The sequence below is a fragment of the Abrus precatorius genome, unplaced genomic scaffold, assembly GCF_003935025.1.
Source record: "Abrus precatorius isolate BTA unplaced genomic scaffold, Abrus_2018 Scaffold9, whole genome shotgun sequence".
Taxonomy (NCBI): domain Eukaryota; kingdom Viridiplantae; phylum Streptophyta; class Magnoliopsida; order Fabales; family Fabaceae; genus Abrus; species Abrus precatorius.
In genome coordinates this window covers 27,482,102-27,506,280 of record NW_020874439.1, presented here as the reverse complement: position 1 = coordinate 27,506,280, position 24,179 = coordinate 27,482,102, and the positions used below count along the sequence as shown (strand labels likewise).

Below are 24,179 nucleotides of genomic sequence, written 5' to 3'. Positions count from 1 at the left end.
ACAGCAAACAAATCATCTAAATATTTGGAATCATCAACAAGTAAATCAATAACATCCAAACTGAAAACAGAATGGTTCTCTGTTGGGTGTCTCATTGCCTTAAAAATGTTGAACTGCATCAAATTGTCACCAAACTCCATGGAAAGGGTCCCTGCATGCATATCTATCTTTGTTCGCGTTGTCCTCAAGAATGGTCTTCCAAGGATCAATGTAGCATGGCTAGGCAAGTCATCCTCCATCTCTAGAATATAAAAATCAGCAGGAAAAAGGAGGTCCTTAACTTTGACAAGAACATCTTCCACGACACCAAGTGGCTGCACAGTGCTTTTGTTGGCTAACTGGACTACAATTCCTGTAGGAATTAAATCTTCAATTTGCAATGATCTAAAAACAGATGCATGCATAATATTAATTGAAGCACCTAAATCCAGCATAGCATTTGTAAAAACTTTCTCTCCAATAGTACAAGGGATGGTGAAAGTTCTTGAATCTTTGCACTTCTGTGGTAACTCAGGGAGCAAGTCTTGTGGAATGATTGCAGACACATTCTTATTCTGGAGAAGTGCAGAACCATTTCTCCCCATACTCACTCGCTTATTACCTTTCAGCTTTCTCTTGTTAGTACACAATTTCTTTAGAAACTTTGCATCTTTTGGAACTTGTTGGATGGCATCAAGGAGAGGAATATTTACTTCTATTCTGCTAAACATGTCCAGCAACTCATTATCCGACTCTAGTTTTTTTCTTGCTGCTGCTGGTCTGTTTGGGAAGGGCAGTGGAACATGTTTCTCAGTGGCTGCATCACTATTATTTTCAGAATCTGGTGCTGCAGCTGCAACTGCTGGTAACTCTTTTCTACTTTACAGTGTAATAGCACTCACATTTCCCTTTGGATTCATAATTGTTTGAGAAGGTAGATTACTGGAACCTTGAGATTGAACCTGACTCAATTGAGTGGCTAGCTGTCCAACCTGAATCTTCAAATCCTGGATAGTTGCTTGTATGTTCTGTTGAAACTGCAGATTGTTTGTAGCCATCTGTTGCATCATCTCCTCGAATGATGGCTCACTCCTTTGTGCAGGAGGGGGTGGTGGAGGTGGCTGTTGCCTGAATGAAGGCTAATATTTGCTTACAGCAGGTTAAAATGAAGGTTGTTGACTTTGTTGCTGCTGTTGCCCCTATTTCAGGTTTGGATGATCTCTCCAACCTGGGTTATATGTCTGGGAGTATGGGTTATAATTCTGTTGCTACTGATTTGGAGATCTATATTACTGTTGTTGGTTGGTGTAGATTCCAGAAACATTCGCATTCGCATCTGTCTCTTGCAAGGTAGGGCATGAATCCGTAGGGTGCTCAGTGAAAGTACATATGCCATAGACTCTTGCTGGTTGCTCACTTGCTTGTTGTTGACCAATTGCCAAATGCCTCACCATGGTGGTTAACTCGTTGATTTTATTTTTCAGCCTCTGATTTTCCACACCATAAACAACACTAGTACCAGCACCAAGTGCTATCTCATTCACTTCCTTAGCAGCTCCTCTGAATCCGAAATGTTGAGTGCTGGCTGCCATGTTGGTAATAAGTTTCCTTGCAGCCTATGGTGTCTTATCTATCAATGCTCCTCCACTTGCTGCATCTATCATACTCCTGTCCATCATAAAAATATTGAATTAGCAATTGCTCACTTATTTGATGGTGAGGACATGTAGCACACAGCTTGTTGAATCTCTCCCAGTAGTCATACAAAGTCTCTCTATTCAGCTGCCTTATACGACAAATCTCTTTCCTTATTGCTGCAGTTCTAGAGGCAGGGAAATTTTTTTTCTAGAAATAACCTCTTCATTTGATTCCATGTAGTGATTGTTGAAGGTAGGAAGTAAAGCTAATCTTTTGCAACACCATCCAGAGAGAAAGGAAACGCCTTCATCTTGACATGGTCTTCAGGCACTCCCTGAGGTTTCATGGTGGAACACACCACATGGAACTCTTTTAAGTGCTTATGAGGATCTTCACCTGCGAGTCCATGAAACTTTGGCAACAAATGGATAAGTCCAGATTATAGCTCATAAGAAGTTGTTTCATTTTCAGGATATTGGACATACCATGACTAATACACAACATTAGGTGTGGCCAATTCCTTCAAAGTTAGCTCAGAGTTATCAGCGATGTCCTCAATTTTAATCTCAGATTCACTAACAGTAGGATTAACAGTTTCAGAATCACCAAGTACACTACAACTGCTAGCTCTTATCCTACGAAGTGTTCTTTCTATTTCAGGATCAGGTTCATTCAATGCACTATGGTTGGCCCTGGTCATGCAAAGTTAGAACCAACAAGAACAACAAGTACTCAATGAATGCACAAAGTCAGTTTACAAAGCAAGTACCATCAAAATGCAAGATATGAATGAAGTGGAACCATGATAAATCTCTTTTTGGTATGGGAAAATACCACAAAATTTTTTAGATTTTTTTGAATTGATTTACTATGGAAATAAGAGGCCTAAAATCAAGAAAAATAGGTCAATAAATGCTAAAAAATACAAAATTTTAGAAAATAGGCGATTGTTAAAATTCTGGGCAGCCTCAACCAATAGAGTGGGTTGCATTACATAGGAAATTTTTTTCTACCCCAAATGCATATGCAATATGCTCAATTTGGAGTTTTCTAGCAAAAGTTATGTCACTTTAAAATTTCACAAAAATTTTCTTACCCACCAAGATGTATCTCTTTTTCTATTAATGATTTTTGCAATCTACCAACTCTAAACACTAATAAACACCAAAAGAAATGTGGACACAAAAATTCAGATTAAAATTCGATCTCTAGTTTTTCTTTTTTGAATTTTTCAAAATCTGATGAATAGTGCATGAACAGTACTAATGGAACAGTAAAATCTGATAGCAAAATATGCAGCAACTTAGTTTTCTATTCCTACTAGTCCTCTGTTTTTCGCATGTAGCCACACACAATGGAACCAATTCACACACTCAATTACCAATTGAATTACAATGGAATAGACAATCAAAGGAACACAACTAAACACTAAAACATGAATTGATCGGACACACACATACAAATTGAATTGCAAAACTAAAACTGAAAAACAAACACAAAATACTTAGTGATCAAACTGGAATTTAAGAATGATTATTGAAGAAAGCAAACATCAAAATACAGAATGCTCTCAAAACTGTAAAACAAAATGCATGAGCAAACGAATCACAAAATCAATTACACAAGAACAAAGTTTGCAAACAAATACAAACACAATACGCAGAATGGAATACATGAACAAAATGCACGATGAAATAAAAATAAAATGACTTATGTCCCCGGCAACGACGCCATTTTGATAACCACGTCGTAATGGTATCAAATAAACTAGATTTTCTCAAAAATTTTGCAATAGAAGGAGTAACCCTAGGTCATCTCACAAGGACATAAAATGCATTCTGCTTCTGGTTCCATCATACAGTTTTCAGGTTAGCTTGGGGGAGGATTGTTTTGAATTAAATTGTAAACAACAGAAACGAACAAAGAATAATTTCAACGAAATATGAACTTCAACCAATTCAAGATCTCAATCACTACAATGCAATTATCATTGTTACAAGAATACAATTACAACGAATTTTCAATCAACACCAATTCAATTCGACATTAACAATCCGAAATCTAAATCTAGATTATGAATTCCATCAAAACAAAAACTGCAATTGCAAATCCAATGCTCTAACGAAATTCAGAACAATTGATTGATTGAATTAGGTGAATTCATTTATTTTGAATCTGAAATTCTCATTCTCTGTTTAGGTTGCAAATGAAAATTCAATATCATGAAAAACGTAATTATCCTAATCAGAAAAAGAGGAGGAAGGGAGAGAATTCGATAGAACCTAATTCGAAACTCAAATGCAATGTAGTTCTTGAAACCTTGAATCGATTGATGGATTAGCCTTGGTCATGATCATGCTTGCTTCGGCCAAAACCAGAAAATACGAGAAGATGGAATGTAGAGGGACGAAAATAAAAGAGAGAAAAAGAAATAATTTAGAATAAAGACTTTTTGAATTATAAAAAAAATGAGGGAAGAGATTCCATACATGAAGTCATAACCTCTATTTAAAGACAAAATAATTGGGCCGCAACATTGTGACACGAAGTAATATAAAAAATACAATCAAATTCTGAAAATTTCAGTGCAGGGCCGCAACATTGTGACTCAATTTTGGGTTTGAAGATGCTCGAACCGGACTTTTCTCCCAACAGAGAAGTTGTAGATCTCTTTCTTATCTTTCCAAGGACACAAATTTTTTTCAATTTCGAGTAGTGTATCTCCAAATATGGTCTTTGCAAGAAACTATGTCAAAACAAGAAATTATGGCGGGAATTAAGAAAGATTTACATTTAAATCCTAAATGACTTACTAACACATCAAAATATGACTATCAGTTATCCGACAACTAGAAAGGTCTGTCAATAGAAAAGTATGATGACACATCTGACCCTAGGGAACATCTGGATGTTTTCACAACCCAGGTCGGTCTGTATACAGAAAATGATTCCTTATGGTGCAAAATTTTTCTCACTTCACTAAGAGGATCAACTCTTACTTGGTTCATCCGCCTCCCCCCTTCATCCATTGACTCCTTCGCAACCCTCACAAGACGGTTCAATTTGCAGTTCGCCACAAGCCGACCTCACCCATTGACATTCTTGGCACTTGTCAACATTCGTCAGGAAAAAGGTGAATCACTTTGAGCGTTCATGGAACGATTCGGCAAACTGACCCTTTCAATTCATAATCTGGAACCAGCCGTGGTCATGCACCACCTTACAACAGCCCTTAAGCCAGGTCCTTTCGTTAACAGTATATGCAAAAAGCCACAAGCTGACTTGGATGAGTTGAGGAGCCGGGCTGCAAAGTATATGCAGATGGAGGAATTAGCCGAATATCGAAATCAAGTTCGAATGGACTAGGAGTCTAATTCAAAAAATATAGATAAGAAAGAGACTTTCAAATCTCGGCAAGAAAATAAAGAAAGAAGGCATGAGCCTGAGAGGTCGTCTAGGGGGCCCAAATATCCTTCCTACACTACAATTAATACTAACTGATCCAGGGTACTTGATCAAGCCTTAGCAATAGAAATCTTGAGTATGCCCAGGCGCGCCAACACCCTCCCTCGGGCAGATAAGAGTAAATCTTGTCGATATCATCGCAATAGGGGCCATACGACAGAGGAGTGCACGGCCCTAAAAGATAAAATTGAAGATTTGATCAAGGACGGACACCTTAGAGGATTTGTGCAAACAAACCCCACTGGTCATGCCGAAAGAAGTAGAGACCGTTACCCCCAATCATCAAGAAGGTATGAAGATAAGTAGCCCGAGCAACAGCGAAGCCGGTCAAGAGAGCCTCCTGTAAAACGATATGAGGAGCGAGAAAATACCCAAAAAGAGTTATTAACACCATAGTCGGTGGGTTTGCAGGTGGAGGACCCACTCATTCGGCTAGAAAGAGACATCTCAGGCAAGTACGCTTCATCAACAATGTGTCATTGAGTAGTAGAATCTGGATCCCGCCCAATACATTTACGGACGAAGACTTTCAGGGAGTAGATCCAATACAGGATAATCCCATGGTCATAAGTGTGGACATCCTTAATTGCATCGTCCGAAAAATACTAATTGATCAAGGAAGCTCGGCCGATATCCTGTACTGGAATACATTCAAGCAGCTGGGCATACCAGAAGAAGAACTTAAAAAATATTATGAACCACTGGTCGGTTTCTTTGGGGAACGAGTAGAGACCCGGGGATGTATTGACCTTCACACCTCATTTGGGTCAGAGCACGAGAGAAAACGTATCAAGGTTACTTACCTAGTGGTACACGCGAATACCTCGTACAATATACTACTTGGCAGACCATCCCTTAACAAGTTGAAAGCCATAGTGTCTACTCCTCACTTGGCTATGAAATTTCCCTCCGAAAGGGATCGAATCATTACAGTTCATGCTAACCATAAGACCTGCATCTCAAGCCTTTTCATGAATGCAACTGAGATGTCGATATTGTATCCCCTTGGTCTGCAGAAGACTTGGATATTGAACTCGACCTTAGAGTAGATGAGGGATGTCGAGTTGAGCCCAACGAGAACAAGCAACCTTTTCAGCTTCGACCAAAGGCTGAACAGGTCACTTACCTGGGGGTTTGTCTATTTGCACAAAAGAGGCAAGATCTTCAAAAAATTTTGCAGTGTAATGCTGGTTTGTTTGCATGGTCGGCTTCTGACATGCCCGGTATCAACTCGGCGTTTCTCTGTCATCACCTATCAGTTTATAAAGGGGTCAAACCGATAGCACAAAAGAAGAGAAAAATTAGAGGCGATAGAGCGAAAGCAATAAAAGAGGAAATTGACAAAATGCTACAGGCCGGCCTTATCCGAGAAGTCAGATACTCTACTTGGCTGGCCAATGTCGTCATGGTTAAAAAAACAAATGGAAAATGATGAATGTGTATGAATTTCACTGACCTTAATAAGGCATGCCCGAAGGATGCATATCCCCTTCCAAACATTGATACCTTAGTAGACGGTGCAGCTAGCCATAGGATACTCAGTTTCTTGGACGCCTACTCTGGGTATAATCAGATCAGAATGTATCCCCTGATGAAAAGAAGATGACATTTATCACAGACTCGAGAAATTTTTGTTATCGAGTAATGCCCTTTGGCCTGAAGAATGCGGGGACGACATATCAGAAGTTGATGAATAAAATTTTTGAGAAACAAGTAGGGAAATGCATGGAGGTATATGTAGATGACATGGTGGTTAAATCTACTACCTTAGAACAACATATCGCTCATTTAAAGGAGGTGTTCGGGGAAGCTAGGCGGCATGGGATGCGATTTAACCCAGAGAAGTGTACCTACGGGGTAGCTGGTAGCAAGTTCTTGGGGTTTATGTTATCCGAGAGAGGGATCTAGGCGAATCTTGACAAGTGTCAAGCCACCATCAAAATGACTAGTCCTCGGAATGTCAAAGAGGTCCACAGACCAGCTCTGATATTTGGAACCTGCACGTAGACGAATCATCAAACCGGCTAGGTAGTGGTGCAGGCATTATATTAGAGGGACCAAACACTGTAACTATTGAACAATCTATTCGATTTGGATTCAAGGCATCCAATAATCAAGCCGAGTATGAGGCTTTACTAGTCGATCTCAGATTGGCAAAAGAAATTGGAGTAAAACGCATCACTTGCTGGAGTGATTCGAAGATAGTGGCCGAATAGGTCAATGGAACATATCAGGTGAAGGATTCGGTTATGCTCTAATATTATCAAGAATATAAAGGATGAATTTGACGAGGTACATGTTCAACATACATCGAGGACCATGAACGAACAAGCCGATAGGCTTGCTAGTCAAAGGAAACTTGAGCAATTACAAAGCGTGATTCACCATGAAATCTCTAAATCGAGTGTTGCCAAGAAAGAGTGCATGGATATAGAAAATATGTCTCACAATTGGATGACCCCGATTATCCAATACCTTATCGACAACAGTTTGCCAAAAGAGCTAGACTTGGCTAAGAAAGTATGGATGCAGGCAGCCAAGTACACAATCCTCGACAAAGAGCTATATAAAAGAGGAATTTCAACACCTATACTGAAATGTCTAGATGAAGATCAAGCCAACTATGTGATGAGGAAAATTTATGAAGGAATCTGTGGCACACATTCGGGAGGACGAACCATGGCAGTTAAAGTTCTAAGAACTGGATACTTCTGGCCGACACTGTCCAAAGATTGCAGCATCTTTGTAAAGAAATCTATTCCCTGTCAACAACACGGTCCTCACATACACCAGTATGCCGACACCCTTCATTCCATCACTTCTCCTTGGCCATTCATCATTTGGGGAATTCTCGGTCCTTTTCCCTTGGCAAAAGGGTAGTGTAAATTCCTAATTGTCGTCATAGATTACTTTACCAAGTGGATTGAGGCCGAGCCACTCGTTACCATCACGGCCAACAATGTACATAAGTTTACTTGGAAAAACATTATCACACGTTTCAGTCTCCCTCATGCATTGATTACAGATAACGGGCTCTAGTTCACAGATCAACGATTCAATAAATTTTTGGAAGGGCTTCACATTAAACACAAGGTCACGTCTGTCGAACATCCGCAGACCAATGGTCAGGCTGAGGCTGCAAACAAGGTCATCTTACATGAGTTAAAAAGAAGGTTGGGGTCGACAAAAAGAGAATGGGCAGAGAAACTACCCGAGATCTTATGGGCTTATCGATGTATGCTGCAAACCACCATAAATGAGACTCCTTTTTGGCTTACCTATGGTACTGATGCCATGGTGCCGGTCGAAATTGGAGAACCATTATTTTGAAGGGAAAACTTTGAGAAATTGGCCAATGACGAATCCTTAGCTGTCAACCTGGATTTACTAGATGAAGTACGCGGCCAAGCACCAATAGTGACCGAGGCTAGCAGAAGAATGATGGCAAGGAAGTTCAACTCCAAAATTAACCTAAGACAATTTTACGTGAATGACTTAGTATGACGAGTAACCGGAAAAGCACGTCGAGACCGACGAGAAGGGAAATTGACAGCCAACTGGGAAGGACCCTTTCGGGTAGCGACATGATTAGACAATGGAACATACAAGTTGGAGACATTGGAAGGAAAGCCTATATCAAGAACTTGGAACGTCACGCACTTGAAGCATTATTTTAGTTAAACGCCTATAACATGTAATCGGTGCACTCTTTTCCTTGCCCAGGTTTTGTCCTCTTAAAAGAAAGTGAAAATGAGTTTTTCTGGGAAGGTTTTTAACGAGGCACCTTATCAATGAAATACTTCTTCTCAGCTATTCGATTTTTATGAGTCAACAAAATCTCTCCCAAGCACTTGGTTAATAATTAACTAATTCCCTCCCGAGTACCCCTACTCGGCTAAGGACGAATCATTTATTAAAATTCCCTCCCAAGTATTCATACTTAGCCAAGGTTGAATTAACTAATTCCCTCCCGAGTACCCCTACTCGGCCAAGGACGAATCATTTATTAAAATTTCCTCTTAAGTGTTCATACTTGGCCAAGGTTGAATTAACTAATTCCCTCCCAAGTACCCCTATTCGGCCAAGGACGAATCATTTATTAAAACTCCCTTCCGAGTGTTCATACTTGGCCAGTGTTGAATTAACTAATTCCCTCCCGAGTACCCCTACTCGACCAAGGACGAATCATTTATTAAAATTTCCTCCCGAGTATTCATACTTGGCCAAGGTTGAATTAACTAATTCCTTCCCGAGTACTCCTACTCGGCCAAGGATGAATCATTTATTAAAATTCCCTCCCAGGTATCTATACTTGGCCAAAGTTGAATTAATTAATTCGCTCCCAAGTACCCCGACTCAGTCAAGAACGACCCATTTATTTAAAATTCCCTCCCAAGTATCTTTATTTGGCCAAGGATGAATTAACTAACTCCCTCCCGAGTACCCCTACTCGGCTAAGGATGAATCATTATTAAAAATTAAATATTGTTACCATTACGAATACCTTTTCGGTAATAAACAAATCAGATATTGTACCTTAGTAAGAAAATTTCCATTTAAGTATCCAATGTTATCAGAAAATGAAAAGAAGTGAACTTGTATTCATGTATGAAAAAGATTACAAAATTTAGGCGCTATCGACCCATGAAAAAGACCTATTTCTAATTTCCCTCCTCTCTAGCATTAGGACCGGGGGCCTCAAGATCGGGAGCATTTTTATTAACTTTGGCTCAGTAAGGGACTTTGACGTCAAGTTCCACATCATCATCCACTTCATTGTATGGTAAAAACCTGCCACCAAAAAAGTCTTTGGTGAGATCAAAATGGAAATCGACTGGCACTTGGCAGAAACCATAGTACTGGCGAATGGCATGATTAAAGCCTGACTCGTGTTCGATAGCAACTTGGACCGAACACTTGTCAAGAAAGGCCTTCATTTCAGCATCCGCCTTTTGCCTTTCAAGAGCTAACGCCTCTTCCATTTCAACAGATTTGGCTCTTAGGCCCTCATTCATTCCCAATGACTTCACCCTTAAAGCCTCCATTTCTTCCTCCTTAGCCTTCAAGGCCTGCTCGGTAGCCTGGAGCCGACTTTCCACTATATGATCGTGTTCTTTATACTGAACGACCTCGGCCTCCAAAGCTTTATTGGTCTCGGCAAGATTCAACCGAATCTCTTCATTATCAGCTAAAGCCTGCTGAGAGGAGGAGTACTCAGTCTGCACCCTCTTCACCTCGAGTATAGGCTCCATAGCTAGTCTTCAGAGCATCATCATGGATCAAATTTGGAGCTCCGCGTAGCACCACCACAAAGACTCGAGGTCTAGGTTGCTGATTGCATCCTTTCTTGAATCAGAAAGCAAGTCAGGGGCTACCACTCGTCCAGCATGAACCCCTGGGATGAGGAAGGTGTTGAATAATATGGCTGGAGGAATAGCAGAGTTTGAAGAACTGCTGCCACCAGCCATCACATCACCTCGAGCTTGACTTCATGCCTCATCTGTACCACTCGGTCTACCCGAATGGGAATGCTTTCTTTTTTTCTCCCTCTCGGTCTCTTTTTCTTTTTCCTTGCCTTTTTCTTTGCACCTCTTGGGCTGATTGTCGACAATGGCAAGGTCTCGGGGAGGAGGATGAAGCTCGGTTACCTCTGGCATATGGTTAAGTTGAGGGTTTCGGTGCTCCTCAATTGGTGTGTTTTCAGGAATTCTGGTCTTCAAGGTTTGACAATATGTCGGTACGTTGACACCACGTTGAGCCATTAGACCTACATTAAAAACAAAAAGTCAAATCAATACAACTTGACTCAAAAACAATCATAAGGACGAAACATACCATCCATGTTTAGACGAGGATGAGGAGATTTTAACACTAGAAGTATGTGTCGGGCAAGAAGCTCTCGGAGAAGAGACTTCAAGTAATCAAAAGCCGATAACTCTCTGGCCGACAACAAGTCCTCGGGAATCAAGTCATACCAGCAAGGCACTCGGGTCCAGTGGAAGGGAAAGAGGGGATTGTTTTCACTATCAAAAAAATAATTTCTACCTACAGGGTGGACGGTTACTTTGAAGTAGCCAGTCTTGAAACCCTTAAAAGACGAAGCATAAGGCCTGGGCAATTCGGTTGTCTTATTAAAGATACTCACCTTGCTAAATCTGATGGATGAGTACAGAAGAAGTGCAAAAATAAACTTACACTAGGTTCTATATAATGAAATTTACAAAGTACCCTAAATACTTGTATCGCCGCCCACCCATTCGGATGAAGTTGTGTCGGCGCTACATTCAGAACCCTCAACACTCCCATTTGGAATTCATCGAAGGATAACCTTATTCCTAATTCCCTAAACATATATTCATACATAAAAAAGGTGTCGGTCATCCCGACGCCTCCTACAAAAACAAAATCAGGGTTCCCGGTTTCCTTTCCTCGGCAAGGGTTGATGGATATCGGGTAGGGATCAGAAGGTTCGCATAATAAAATTTCACAATGGTTAACAAAAGACTGAAGACTCCTATTTTTTCTAAATTGAGAGAAGTAGGCGGTTACTTCACCGTGTACCAACTTGTATCTAGGAACTGTAGAGGAAGGGAATACTGGTCTTTCCCTAGGGGGCTCATGCTCGGTAGGAGTTCGAAAAAATCAGAATCAGTAGACTCAGACGATTCAGCTTCGTCATTGCATTCCCTAAAGTGAGTCTCTACTCCTTCATTTACCCCACTCGGTCTTGAAGAAAATTTCACCCCCTTTGGTTCTCTCAGCATTCCAACCATCAATACTAGTTGGCCCAGATGAATTTGACAATGAGTTCGCCCATTCTAAGGATTCGGCCATGGTAAAATAAGAAAGAGAAGAAAGGAAGACTAAACTTACCTTACAGGTAGTTGGTTTGGAAGGAAAAGAAATCTTTAAAAATTTGGCTACCCTTCGGTTCGGAGCAACGGTGTATACCCCTCAGTTCAGAGAAAAAATGAGTAAAAGAAGCATGGTTCACCACGTATTTATAGAACTGTGGCTTCGGACAGGCGAAGGGCCGCATCCCTTCCAGACCGACAGATCTCTTCCATATCAAACGGTTGAGATCGAACACCCTTTCGTTTCGTACACACACATCGAGGAAACACTAAAAAATCTGAAATTCTAGAATTATCTTTTTCCATTATTTATTATTAATTTATTTATTTTATTCTTGTGGTTTTTAGCCACACGATCTACACCACTTTTTCGTTAAACCGAAAACCCCTTTCGGTATGCATTCTTCAGTCCACCAAATACCTAGTCTACTTACTACACCTTAACTGAGTACCCTACTCGGTCTGCCTACGTTACTTAAACTGAATACTCCCCTCGGTATTCCTACTAATCCTACAAATCGAGTACCATCTCATCTACATGTGCATGATGCTTGTATATTATTAAGCCCTTACCTTGTACTTCTTCAGGCTTGGGAGGCTAGTGTACTGGATAGGGAACTGCTTGGTCCTACATATAGGAAAAAGAAACCGAGCACCTATTCGGCTGAATATCTTTTGTCAAGATTAAAAGGTAATTAACCCAATTAAGAGTAATTATCTACTTTGAATAAATGGCCAAATTTAAGACTGACTCAGCAGACCCATTAGGCCATAACAATGCTTATAAAAGGAAGGTAGGAAGTATAGGTAAATAGTTAACTTTTTATTATTAAATAGTATTTATTGCTCAGAACCGAATCTGACTTCAGCATCGGAGTGACTTTTGCAGGTACCCTCTCCACGTCAACAATAGTCAGAAGAACGTCACTGTTTCGTAAGAGAGACTTAAAGATTAATATTTCTTTAGCTGAACACTTTTTAAAATCTTAAATTAGCTCAATTATTTTTAGGCCAAAGTCGAGTCTAAAGAACCGAACATCTAATGACATATTCGAAGTCTAATCTCTTCTTCTAATAACATGACCTTATAACGAGACATTTTAATGACGCGATTTGAATCTCAACAGAACTAATGTAAAATTTGTTTACGTGTAAAAACGGAGTTAAATCGGACGATTGTTAAACACCTTTCATAAATGAAAGGCGTAGGGTCAACGCTATTATGACAAATAAGAATATGATACGTAATGCAAGCGAGTTTTCAATAAAAGAAAACTCCTGAACATCATAATTTATCTATTCCAAATTAAAAATAAATAAATAACACGCCGACATTTGCGACTTCTGAAATTCTCCTTCATGTGCTACTGCTGTAAAAAGAAGAAGAAAAAAAAAAAGAAAAGGAAAAAGAAAAACGAAAACACAACGTGTTACGATGTTGTCTTTAGTTTTAGCGGGAAGAAAAAATAGAGAGAAAATAAACCATTGTGCGTGGGGTAACCAAATAAAAAAAAAAAAAAAACTAAAACGGCATCGTAGAGACCTCGAGAGTGTATCCGCGAAAAGAAGGAAATCGCAATCGTCATCTCCGATCTCAGACTAAATATTTTTTCCATCTATACCCTTTATTCCTTCGTCGATTTCGAAGCCTTTCTTCTTCTTCCTCTATAAGTGTTGTGAACTATTCAGATTCAGATGTGCTGAAGCGAGTCACACATGGCGACGACAAGGTCACCGAACCGTTCTTCCGAGGACGCCGCCGATCCAACGCCGTTGATCGCGTCTTCCTCCGACGACTCCAATTCCGGTCGCCGAATCCTCCACCGGCCGAGTCTCCGACAGGCGGCGCAGTTCCTTCGACAGGCGAGTGGGCGGAGGTTGATGCGCGAACCGTCTATGGTGGTGAGGGAGGCGGCGGCGGAGCAATTGGAGGAGAGGCAGAGCGATTGGGCCTACTCGAGGCCCGTCGTGGTTCTCGACATTCTCTGGAACTTCGCATTCGTCGTTGCAGCCGTTACGGTCTTGGTTTTGGGTCGCAGTGAGAATCCGAACGTGCCTCTTCGGTTGTGGATTGTAGGTTACGCTTTGCAGTGCGTGCTTCATGTTGTGTGCGTTTGCGTCGAGTACCGGAGGCGCATCCGCCGCCGGGAACTGTCAGACGCCAACGCCGCCGTTGCAGTTGGTGGCAGTGCGGATTTGAGTGTGGATGGTTCTGGACAGTATGTATCGTTGGCGCAGTTAGATGACGATGGAATGAGGTGAATATCTGAACCATAAACAATACTGTTGTTTGAACTTTGAAAATTTATGGATGCTAAACTCGTTTGAAAATAAATGAAAATTAATGCTTGTGCTTATCCTTTTTCCCATTTAAATGGTATCTATTACGATGATACTAGGATAGAGTAAGTTGATGCCTGTTATGAATTGAATTTTGTTTGAGTGGTTTCGGCCATATAATTAGGATTGGGAATATAGTAGATTCCTTTTCTGGAATTTCAGGAACCTGTATACTTTTCATTTTTTCTTGCTATGTGGTCAGAGTCCGTTGAACAAATTGAAGTTTCATGATATACTCTGTTTTTGACTGGGTTTATTTTTGGGCTGTGCATGTGAAATTGTTGGGTTCCCGCACACTCTCGTGCTTCAAACCATTAACTTGAAAACTCTAGCAAACCTTTAATCAGTTCAAGAATTTTTTTTTTGGTCATTTCAAAACATGTTGAATATTTTAGTTTTCAAACTTCTTGTTTTCAAAAATCATAAGTCTGATGATCTCTAAAATCTCTCTCAAATTGCTTTGAGTGACTGACAATGATGTTGTGACCTAGCTTTGACTGTAGAAAGAGATGATAAAGGTTTACAAGCCACATGTGACAATTATCTGAATTATCAGATATTAGAGTTGTTTTTATTCAATCTCTCAAAGAATGGCTGTAACTATGCAGGTTTATGTACTGATAGATTAGAAACAAATGATTTTTGAACTACGACTAGTTGGGTGACTATTGTAATTCTGCTTTCAGCATTGATTTTCTCTATATAAAATTGTAAACACTGGATGAAATGGGAAAGATGCTTTATTTACCTGATTTAATTTCCAAATAGGTTGTATACATGCCTTTGTGTAAGATTAATAACTTGTGCCATTTGTTAATGATATATTTTTTTGGTTTTAATTAAACCTCCTAACTTTGAATCAATAAGATATTTGTTTGGATAAACTAAGATGCTTTCTAAGTTTGTGTTTACAGTAATCATGATGTGACCTGAGAGTTGAAACAATAACACGTGTTCAATATTTCTTAGCATGTGAAATTAATGCCATCAGTTATTGATTTATTCGTCGTTTTTAAGGTTTTATGTATTGACTTTTTCTCCAAGCAGTACAGCGAAGCATTTGGAATCTGCCAACACAATGTTTTCGTTTATTTGGTGGGTTGTCGGATTCTATTGGGTGTCAGCTGATAGTCAAGCTTTAGTCCAAGATTCTCCTCAGCTTTACTGGTTTGTTCTCACTCTCCGGTTGCTCACAAACGCATGCGTGTGCACGTGCAACCTGTTCATACAGTTATTATTATACTTATTAACAATTTGTTTTCCTTGTGGGAAACCTACAGTTACTTTAGTTGATCACTTTTGATAAATTCTACTGGATTTGCAGGTTATGTATAGTCTTCCTGGGTTTTGATGTCTTCTTTGTCGTTTTCTGTATTGCGCTGGCATGCATCATTGGTATTGCTGTTTGCTGTTGTCTTCCGTGTATAATTGCACTCCTTTATGCAGTTGCAGACCAGGTAAGTCATGGTGTCATTACTGGTTCTTGTTTGAGTTGGTGTGGATGTACGAATCTAGTGGCTCAAGTAATTAAATTTGACTCTAGTTAGCAGCATTTACTGAATGTGAAAGAAAATTGGTAAAATTTATGGCCCCATATTTTTTATGTTTTGGAATTTACTGAGGCTAAATGAAATGGAAGGATGGAACAAGAATGAACGGAATTGTTATTTGGCATAAATAGAGATTCATATATGCTTGTTTCTAGGATCTATTTGTGGAGGTTGGGGGGTTTGATTTGGAGGAAAAATTGTCTTGCAGCAGCAAAACTAAATATGTAAAATCCTAAAATTTATATTTTTGTTGCTCGCCATGTGTGGTGTGACTTCAATTGGATCTCTTAGAATTTAAGATTCTGACCAGAACTTATGCATGGAATGATTGGGAAACTTGAAGATGGTTTGATTGTGTCTTGTATTATCAGTCATATGAATTGTTACAATGGAAGTAATTCATTTGTTCTGCTGCTTGAAAATGAAAACCCTAAGCTAAATCATATTTTCTTGAGCTTGATATTGCTGTTTGTGACTTTCTGGTGGAGCAGGCATCTGTAAGTAGACCAGAAGCAATGATTGTATCAGTCATGTCTCTTGCTTAACCTTCTAGTCACGAATTGTCTCTGTTGCTAATTTTTGCCTTCTTTCAAGAAAATGGAGGAAAAAATTGTCTTTGAATACATATACGATAAAAGTAAATGTTTTAGTATCTTAAATATAATATAACAATTAAGGCTTATGGAAATGGTATTGTTTCTTGGTTGTGAGTTGTTGTTTAATATTTCAAGTATGTAACGAATTATAATGAAATATGTGAAATTTGTAATGCAAAATGACTTTTGATGAAGAGTAACCAAGTTTGAGACGTTTGCATGTACAGTAAAAGGTAAAGTCTTTAGGTTGGTTATTGGGAGCATCTTGGAGAATGGAGACTGTTTATGAACTTGTGTGCCTTAGATTTTTCAGGGTTGAAGGTGAGGTGAATTATAACATGTTATACTTCTTGTGATGAAATGACCTGTCCAGCTTTTTTTTTTCTTAGAGAGTATTCTTTATCCTAAGATTTGTATGCTTCATTCAGATTGACGTTGTTGACCTTCCAGGATCTGTGAGAAAGAGTAACTAATATGATTTGCTTTCCTACAACTTAGTAGATTGTGAATGTATTACTGATTAGTGAGTGTTCAAGTGAATATGATGACTTTATATTGTACTTAAGAGCAAGGTAGTTAAAATCGGGATTTTACTTAAAATCGTTAAGAGAAGTAAAAATTGTAAATCGTAAAATCGTAAATCGAATCGTAAGATTTTACAAAAATTATATATAAATGAATATAAGTTCATATTCTGCATATAAAATAGTTGAAATTAAAAAAAATATATTAAATCACTAAAAGTACTTAAATAATTCATATTTCATAAGAAAACTATTAAGCATAATCCACGAAAAAACAAGAGGAAGATGAGAAAAAAATAGCTAATGAGTAGGTTGGGGCAGAGAGAACCAGAGAAATCGCCAAGAAGAAGAAGAGGACCTAGCTAACAGTGCACTTAAGGTTCAATGAAGAAGATAAGAACGCAGGACTCCTTCGCGCCTAATTAAAAAGCTGTGTCGGGCTCAGGATTTCATTCGCGCCTAATTAAAAGGCTGGGTGGGCTCGAATTATATACAATTTGGGCCGATTTGACGATCCGACCCGTGTTTGGCTGAAATCGGGAGTAAATCGGGATTTCACCGATTTCCCGATCTGAATTGCGATTTCACACCGATTTCAGTCAGCTTCGATTTTTGTTGCGCTCTAAATCGATTGGCTGGGATAAAGATTTTACGATTCGCATCCCTATTTTAACTACCATGCTTAAGAGTGTTTAATTGTGAAATATTTGTTGTAATGTGTTAATTGTGCCATTGCCTGTCTTAATGCCTCTCTCATTTGTTGGGGATCTTAAAAGCAGGAAGGGGCCTCAAAAGAAGACATTGAGAAGTTGTCAAAATTCAAGTTCCAAAGAACTGAAACTAATGAGAAACTTACACAAGGACCTGTTGGAGGAATAATGACTGAATGCAATTCTGATTCTCCTATTGAACATGTTCTTTCTGATGAGGATGCGGTATGTTGGTGCATTTTTGTTATGTGTTGGCATTGCCTTTTATCCCTTGTTCTGGTGTTCTTTTTGCTCTGTCTGTCACGACATATTATTTCAACATATTTCAAAGGGAAATTCATGTGATGTTCCAAACACTGGCTTTGTTATAAGCTATAACACAGTTGTATTTTGAACTCACTCTCACACTAGAGTATGCAATATGTATTTATTTCAGTTGTGTTTTGTAATTGGCCTTCCATTCCCTCCCCCTTTTTTTCTTGTTCTTTCTTCTCAGTAGCTATGGCATTTTCCATTGGAAGGAATTTGACAAAATGGTACAAGAAAATGAGAGATAATTTTGATATGATTACTTAATTGTTTGAAAAAACTGCTCGTAGCCCTGCACCCTCTGTTGTTCGGCTAATCTGATATTTTTTTGGGGTGACAAACTGTAGGAATGTTGCATATGCCTTTCTGCTTATGATGATGGGGTTGACCTTCGACAACTTCCTTGTGGTCACCATTTTCACTGTGCCTGTGTGGACAAATGGCTGTATATAAATGCTACTTGCCCTCTCTGCAAGTATAACATCTTGAAAAGTAGCAGTCATGGTCAAGACGAAGTGTAGAAAATTTCAGAAAAGTTGGTAGCAGCCATGTTGGGGAATTTGCACTCTTTTGGTTCGCCGTATGCTAGGTCCAGCGTGTTAATATACTTTAATACAGGCCCTCATTGTAGTTGCTGCTGCTATCTTGTAGTGGCAGGTGTTTTGATTTTTGTTATGGTGGCTTCTTACTAGTTGTGTATATCTTCTCATTGTATACCGGCAATATTTCTTGAGGCAAGTGGTTGTCAATTTTTAATCTTCATTATTACTGTTCTTTTGAGGGTATACTGTTCAACCCCGGAGGAAGATTATATTATGTCTCAGGTGTACCGGTTGGGCTGGGTCAATTCAACCATCCTCCTTGAATGTTACCGTTAGTGAGATTCCTAATTCAAATTGAAGCTGTCTTTATTGCTGACATTTGATTATTTTATTTACGACTAGCTCCATAGGTTACTGATTCTAGTGCTGAAGAATGAAACCAAAATAATGAGTGGCTACAAGGGAATCCAAAGAAGAACTGGATGTTTATGGTCATCTAGAGTCAATAGTCCGAATTGTGGCTTTGCTTTCATCTGATATTGGTGGCATGATTGGAGTTTAATAGATTCCAAATGTAGTTTATATCAATGCCTCTTGCATGAACATTCTGGAAATAGTTCGAAGGATTTAGGGTTAGGGTTTGACATCAATTCTGAATGTTACATTGGATAATGGTGACTGATTTTATGTCCATCACGAGTCTCACAAGCCTATTTGTGATTTAAATATGGCGATCATTATAAACTCTTAACGCTACGTAGACAGAAAAGAGATTTCGTACTGTTTTTTTGGTTAAATTTTTGTTTGATCCTTTCTTTGTTAAAAGTTTTATACGTGTAGATTAGGAAATCTAAATAGTGTACTATTAAGAGTAAATTAGAATTAATAATTTGAAAATCTTGGGTCTATTTCAGACAGGAAATTACAGAATTAATAATTAGTTTAAATGATTCGTTATTGAAAAGTTTACAAAACACAAACGCCCAAATAATTAAGAGAGATTAAATTATATAAGTATAAGCTATACAAATAATTACACAGGCAATATTATTAGATATTATTTCAATTATTCGTGTTAAGTTTTATTAAAATTAAACAAATATAACAATGAAATTAAAATGTAATTAAATATTCTTTAATTATATATATTTTAAAAAATATATTACGTTAATTTTAGCATATATAAATAAAATATTAACTAATTTTGAGATGATAGAAGTTCTTAATCTAAAGATTTATATTAACATAAAATTATTCAATAAAAATCATTTAACGATGAAATTGTTAGTGTAAAAGTGTAATTTTATTTCTCTCCTTGTTACTATCTGTGGCTTACGACTGTCTTGAATTTAGATTTGTTGTCATTAAAACCCGTGAAGTCAGTGTAATTAGCGAATGAGTGCTGCTTAATTTTGATCTAACAGCTCAAATTGAGCTATACTCAATTAAAATTTGGAAAATAGCCCACGTGCTTAACTTGAGAAATTGGATTAAGATCGAACTGTGTACATATTGACCGTAGGGATTGTATCATTTTCTGACACCAGCAAATCATGATTCCAATCCCCAAAAGAAGGCAGAATTTGTGTAAAAAATTGAAAAAATAAATTATTCAGAACAAAACTTATCTGTTGTTCTTTTAAAATTAAAGTTTTATTTTAGTAAAACTATTCATAAACAGTACTAAGTACTAACAGTAACAGCATTTTTTTCAACTGCACTTAAAAGTTTCATCTTTTGTTTTTTCCCAAACATTAATTTTGTGTGTTTGATTGTATCATGCTTGAGATTCACTCCTGCATACCCCACAGCATCAACTCCTATCACATTCTTCAATTTCTAAAGAAGGACAAAAACCCTTTTAAACCTTCGTCCTGCAGACTAGCATATCATGGTCTACGCCGGAATGCAGCCCCTATTTCCCTAAATATAGATCTTTTGACAAATCTGAAAGCAGGATTTGTATTTTGTAGGTTCGTATATAAATTATGAATGACCGGCGTTTGCAAAATTGGACAACTTTAAGTTCTCGGAATCTAAGCGTTTGGTGGCTATTGGTTTAGTACGATAGACCATACAAAGTAGAAGTCGAAGAGTTTGTTGCAAGTTCTTGGAATCTAAGGGTTTGGTGGCTAATGGCTTAATTTTTAAAATACCAAGAGTTGAGTTTAGTTGTTAATACTGATGAAAGATAATATAGATATTTTTTGTTTTAATTACCAAGGAGCTACGTAGGATTTTTTTTCCTTGACCACAGCGAAGGGAGTTACATATGATTTAACTATTTGAGTACTCTCCGATAAATTAAATAGTGAAGCCATAAAAGTTTATCATGGAAAAATGGTTTGGCCGCTAAAACCAAACAAGGATCACAATATCAATAACTAGTAAATATAAATCACTCAAATGATCAGGTATACATTACTAATATTACCTTTGAACCAGAAATAAGTGGTTTGCTCTATATATGTGTGTTGAAGCATTTATTCAATCTAACAAGTACTTCAGGAAAATTCACGAGTTCATGATACAAATTAAGAAATTGCTAATTGCTAATTGCTATGCTGTTCAAACTTTGTCAAAAAATATCAAACAAGCCTGCATCTCATTCTAATTCATCCATATCCAATAAACTGAGAAGAAGCAATGGAGGTGTCAAAGGATTTCCTTATCACTAAGAGGCAAGTGATTCTTGAAGGATTGGAATGAGTGTTATCAAGACAACAGACCAAGAAGTCAGGCCTGTGAAGCCCAAGATGAAGCCTATCCTTTCCCACAACCAATGCAGAGGCATCAAGCAGAACATGCCAATAGTTCCTATGAGCCTCTGACATCCAATGCAATGTCGCATTCACATCTGCTGCATAAGCAAATTAGCCTTTTAGGCTGATCTTACACTTCCTCCTAAAATTTTGGCTAAGCTTAGACCCTCTGATCCTGAAATCAAGCCAAGTCTTGGGTGCCAGGATCACCTTGGACTCCTTAAAAGTAGCAAATTCCCTGATATAATCTTCTTGTTCACCAAGAATAGTCATATAGTAGTTTCCCTTAACTAAAGGGGTAACTTTCCCCCACTAGGATCATAGCATCTTTGTAACTTGGAGTGAAGAGAACCAAGTATTCATCATCCGGCAACCCACAGTGTTTCAAGAACTTATTTTGGGCTTGGATTTCGGGGATTGAAATGAAACTTCCAGGAAATGAGGATTTTTTGTTGAGGATATCTAGTAGTCTCGATGGCTCCAACTGGGTCCTCTCCAATGGAGATTACTTCCAAACAAAGGCTCTCTAAAAGACCCTTTTGGTGACTTCCTCCTATCATCTGACATGGGTTCTGAAGGCTCCTCATTGATGATAAAGCTAGACAAGTCTATACCATTCCCATCTCCTTCAATTAGACCAGCATATTCTGGGTACTTTGCCACGGCATACTTTTTAACATATTCCATTTCATTGTGTGTTATTGGACCTGACCATCTAATGTCAATATCACGGATCTTTGATATGGCTTCAGCTGTGATATGAGGAGGAATAACCACATGTGATTTCTGTTTCGGTACCAAATTAATTCCATTTGTGTTTCAATGAAACAGATAACATTATATGCATGTACAAGAAACAAAGAAACTGAGAGTTTGCTAGTTACCTTTATAACCATACTGTTTGACTTGGCATTCTCTGCTATTAATCTGTGTATAGGTCCTACAGGAACATTCTGAATGTCCTTGACTTCATCTTCTACCATTTCCTGGTCTGTTACCTGACATAAAGTTTTAGCAGTTGATAACTTGAAATAGAACCGACAAGTAATAACAAGCATGAACTGAACATAGCCGTGAATTTTGATCACTTTACCCCCAGATCCACCATTCTCCTTGCTGTTTGCTCCCACGGCAATATTTTCTTCAGTCTTCAACATTTTCAGAAACAAAATATAGTTGCTTTTCATTGCCAATAACTTGTGTAATCTTAGGTAGAAAGATGCCCAAAAGACATATGTCTATAGGCATAAAAAGCCTCATAAAAAAATGACCATGGGAATGCACATCACCATGGGAATTTAATATTTTGGATGGAAAATGACCATTTGACAAAATTTGGAGAATGTCAACAAAGCATGCCCTCATGTCATGTGTGATTTCAAGGATCTGTGCAACCGTATCTTTTTGTTAAGTATTATATCAGAGTTACTGTTTCAATTTTCCTTAATTATTGGGAAAGTTGGCTAGTTAACTACTTGAAAAGATTTCTTGGTAATTTTCAGCGGCTGCTAGACATCTGAAGAGCTTCCAGCAAAAAATATGAATAGAATTGATTGGGAAAGAAAATTGGACTAGTAAAAACCACATGCATAGTGAAATCAACTTCGAGACAAAACTAATTCAGATTCCAAAGATTAAATTCAGCAGTAACGTAAAAAAATGTGCTACTCTGGCTGCATGCTTTCTAGGAATTGAAAAAACATTCATTAGCTTGTAAGAAATAGGAACAAAAATCGTATGAAAAAATTGATTTTGGCGATAAGACCGAAGGAAGGGTGGACAATTTTTTTTTATTTTAAAATTAATAAATATATATTATTGATCATAATAAATAAATAATTAATATATTGCGTTTATGTTAATATATTATTTTATATTTATATTTTAAAAATATCAAACTAAAATAACCCTCTTCCATTTAAATTTAATATGCTCAATTCATGATCTGGTTTATTATTTGTCTTTCTTAGTCACAAATAAAATTTAGACAATTTATAAATTTACTTAATTTGCTTAATCAATTTCCTATTTATCTACTTAATTCCTATTTATCTTCTTAATCAAATATCGAATTTTCATGATAATATTCTATACATATGTTAAATCAATTCATCTCTCTCTCTCTCTCTCTCTATATATATATATATATATATATATAACTTAATAGCATACTTTCTTAAGATTGACTTATCACTCTCTAGTCTCTTGGAAAAGGATACTTGATGTTCTTAATTTTTATATTAAATTCAATTTATTTTAAATAAATTATGCATATTTTTTAACAATTTTATTTATATTTTAAAAACTTTCCTAAATATAGTAATTTTTTTTTGTAAGCATTTATAGGTATAATAATAGCACAAGAATGGAATACTTGCAAATAAAACTATAATATTGAACTAAAAATTGGAAGAGAAAATTATTAATATATTCCCCGGCTCACGCGCTATCGTGTTTTTTTTCACGCGCTACCAATTAAGCACAAAAAATCAACAAAGAAGACTCATTTTTTCTGGCAAAATGTCCGCTTCCTCACTTCAGAATGGACCGATCAATGACCCAAAAAAGAAAAAAAAGAAAGAATGGACCAATTACAATTTTTTTAAAATATTATTTTTAATCAAATTAAATCTTCCACTGCTCTCTCTTGTTTATCTATCTATCAGTGTGAAAATTAAATTATATTAAATATTAAACATAATAATTTCTTTTTTTATATGTAATTCTCCTGTTAGTTATGTTTGCTAATATATATATATATATATATATATATATATATATATATATATAATTTTTAATCTTTTTAAATTGAAATATCACATTTTTATTTTATAATATTAAAAATTTATTTAATTCCTTATCTTAGAGAGTTGTATATATATACTCAATAAATGAAACAAAGGAAAGTAA

The 24,179-nt window shown here is 37.4% G+C and overlaps 2 protein-coding genes and 1 pseudogene across 3 annotated transcripts; 2 read left to right on the top strand and 1 right to left on the bottom strand.

The window, feature by feature from the left end:
• Window positions 1–7,401: 7,401 nt before the first annotated feature.
• LOC113851140 lies at window positions 7,402–7,962 on the top strand. Its single transcript, XM_027481619.1, has one exon. It carries the CDS (start codon window positions 7,402–7,404, stop codon window positions 7,960–7,962), a length of 561 nt encoding a protein of 186 aa, XP_027337420.1.
• Window positions 7,963–10,193: 2,231 nt separating this feature from the next.
• On the top strand, window positions 10,194–19,268 carry LOC113849560 (E3 ubiquitin-protein ligase At1g63170-like). 2 transcript variants are annotated; one of them, XM_027479553.1, is made up of 5 exons: window positions 10,194–14,194; window positions 15,324–15,443; window positions 15,601–15,733; window positions 17,726–17,881; window positions 18,313–19,268. In XM_027479553.1, exons 1-5 carry the CDS (start codon window positions 13,653–13,655, stop codon window positions 18,484–18,486), a joined length of 1,125 nt encoding a protein of 374 aa, XP_027335354.1. In that variant the 5' UTR covers window positions 10,194–13,652; the 3' UTR covers window positions 18,487–19,268. The 2 variants fall into 2 exon arrangements, with proteins under 2 accessions (XP_027335354.1, XP_027335355.1); XM_027479554.1 differs by having other exon boundaries at window positions 15,321–15,443; window positions 18,313–19,197.
• A 1,754-nt stretch (window positions 19,269–21,022) lies between these two features.
• LOC113851139 lies at window positions 21,023–22,456 on the bottom strand (annotated as a pseudogene).
• Window positions 22,457–24,179: the final 1,723 nt, after the last annotated feature.

What these genes read in the sequence shown, in the direction of transcription:
- LOC113849560 (XM_027479554.1), top strand. Translation starts at nt 13,653, where the DNA reads ATGGCGACGACAAGGTCACCGAACCGTTCTTCCGAGGACGCCGCCGAT. An exon ending in TTAGATGACGATGGAATGAG is followed by an intron (nt 14,195 to 15,320) that starts GTGAATATCTGA and finishes TTTTTCTCCAAG; the next exon opens with CAGTACAGCGAAGCATTTGG. An exon ending in TTTATGCAGTTGCAGACCAG is followed by an intron (nt 15,734 to 17,725) that starts GTAAGTCATGGT and finishes TCTTAAAAGCAG; the next exon opens with GAAGGGGCCTCAAAAGAAGA.
- LOC113851140 (XM_027481619.1), top strand. Translation starts at nt 7,402, where the DNA reads ATGAACGAACAAGCCGATAGGCTTGCTAGTCAAAGGAAACTTGAGCAA.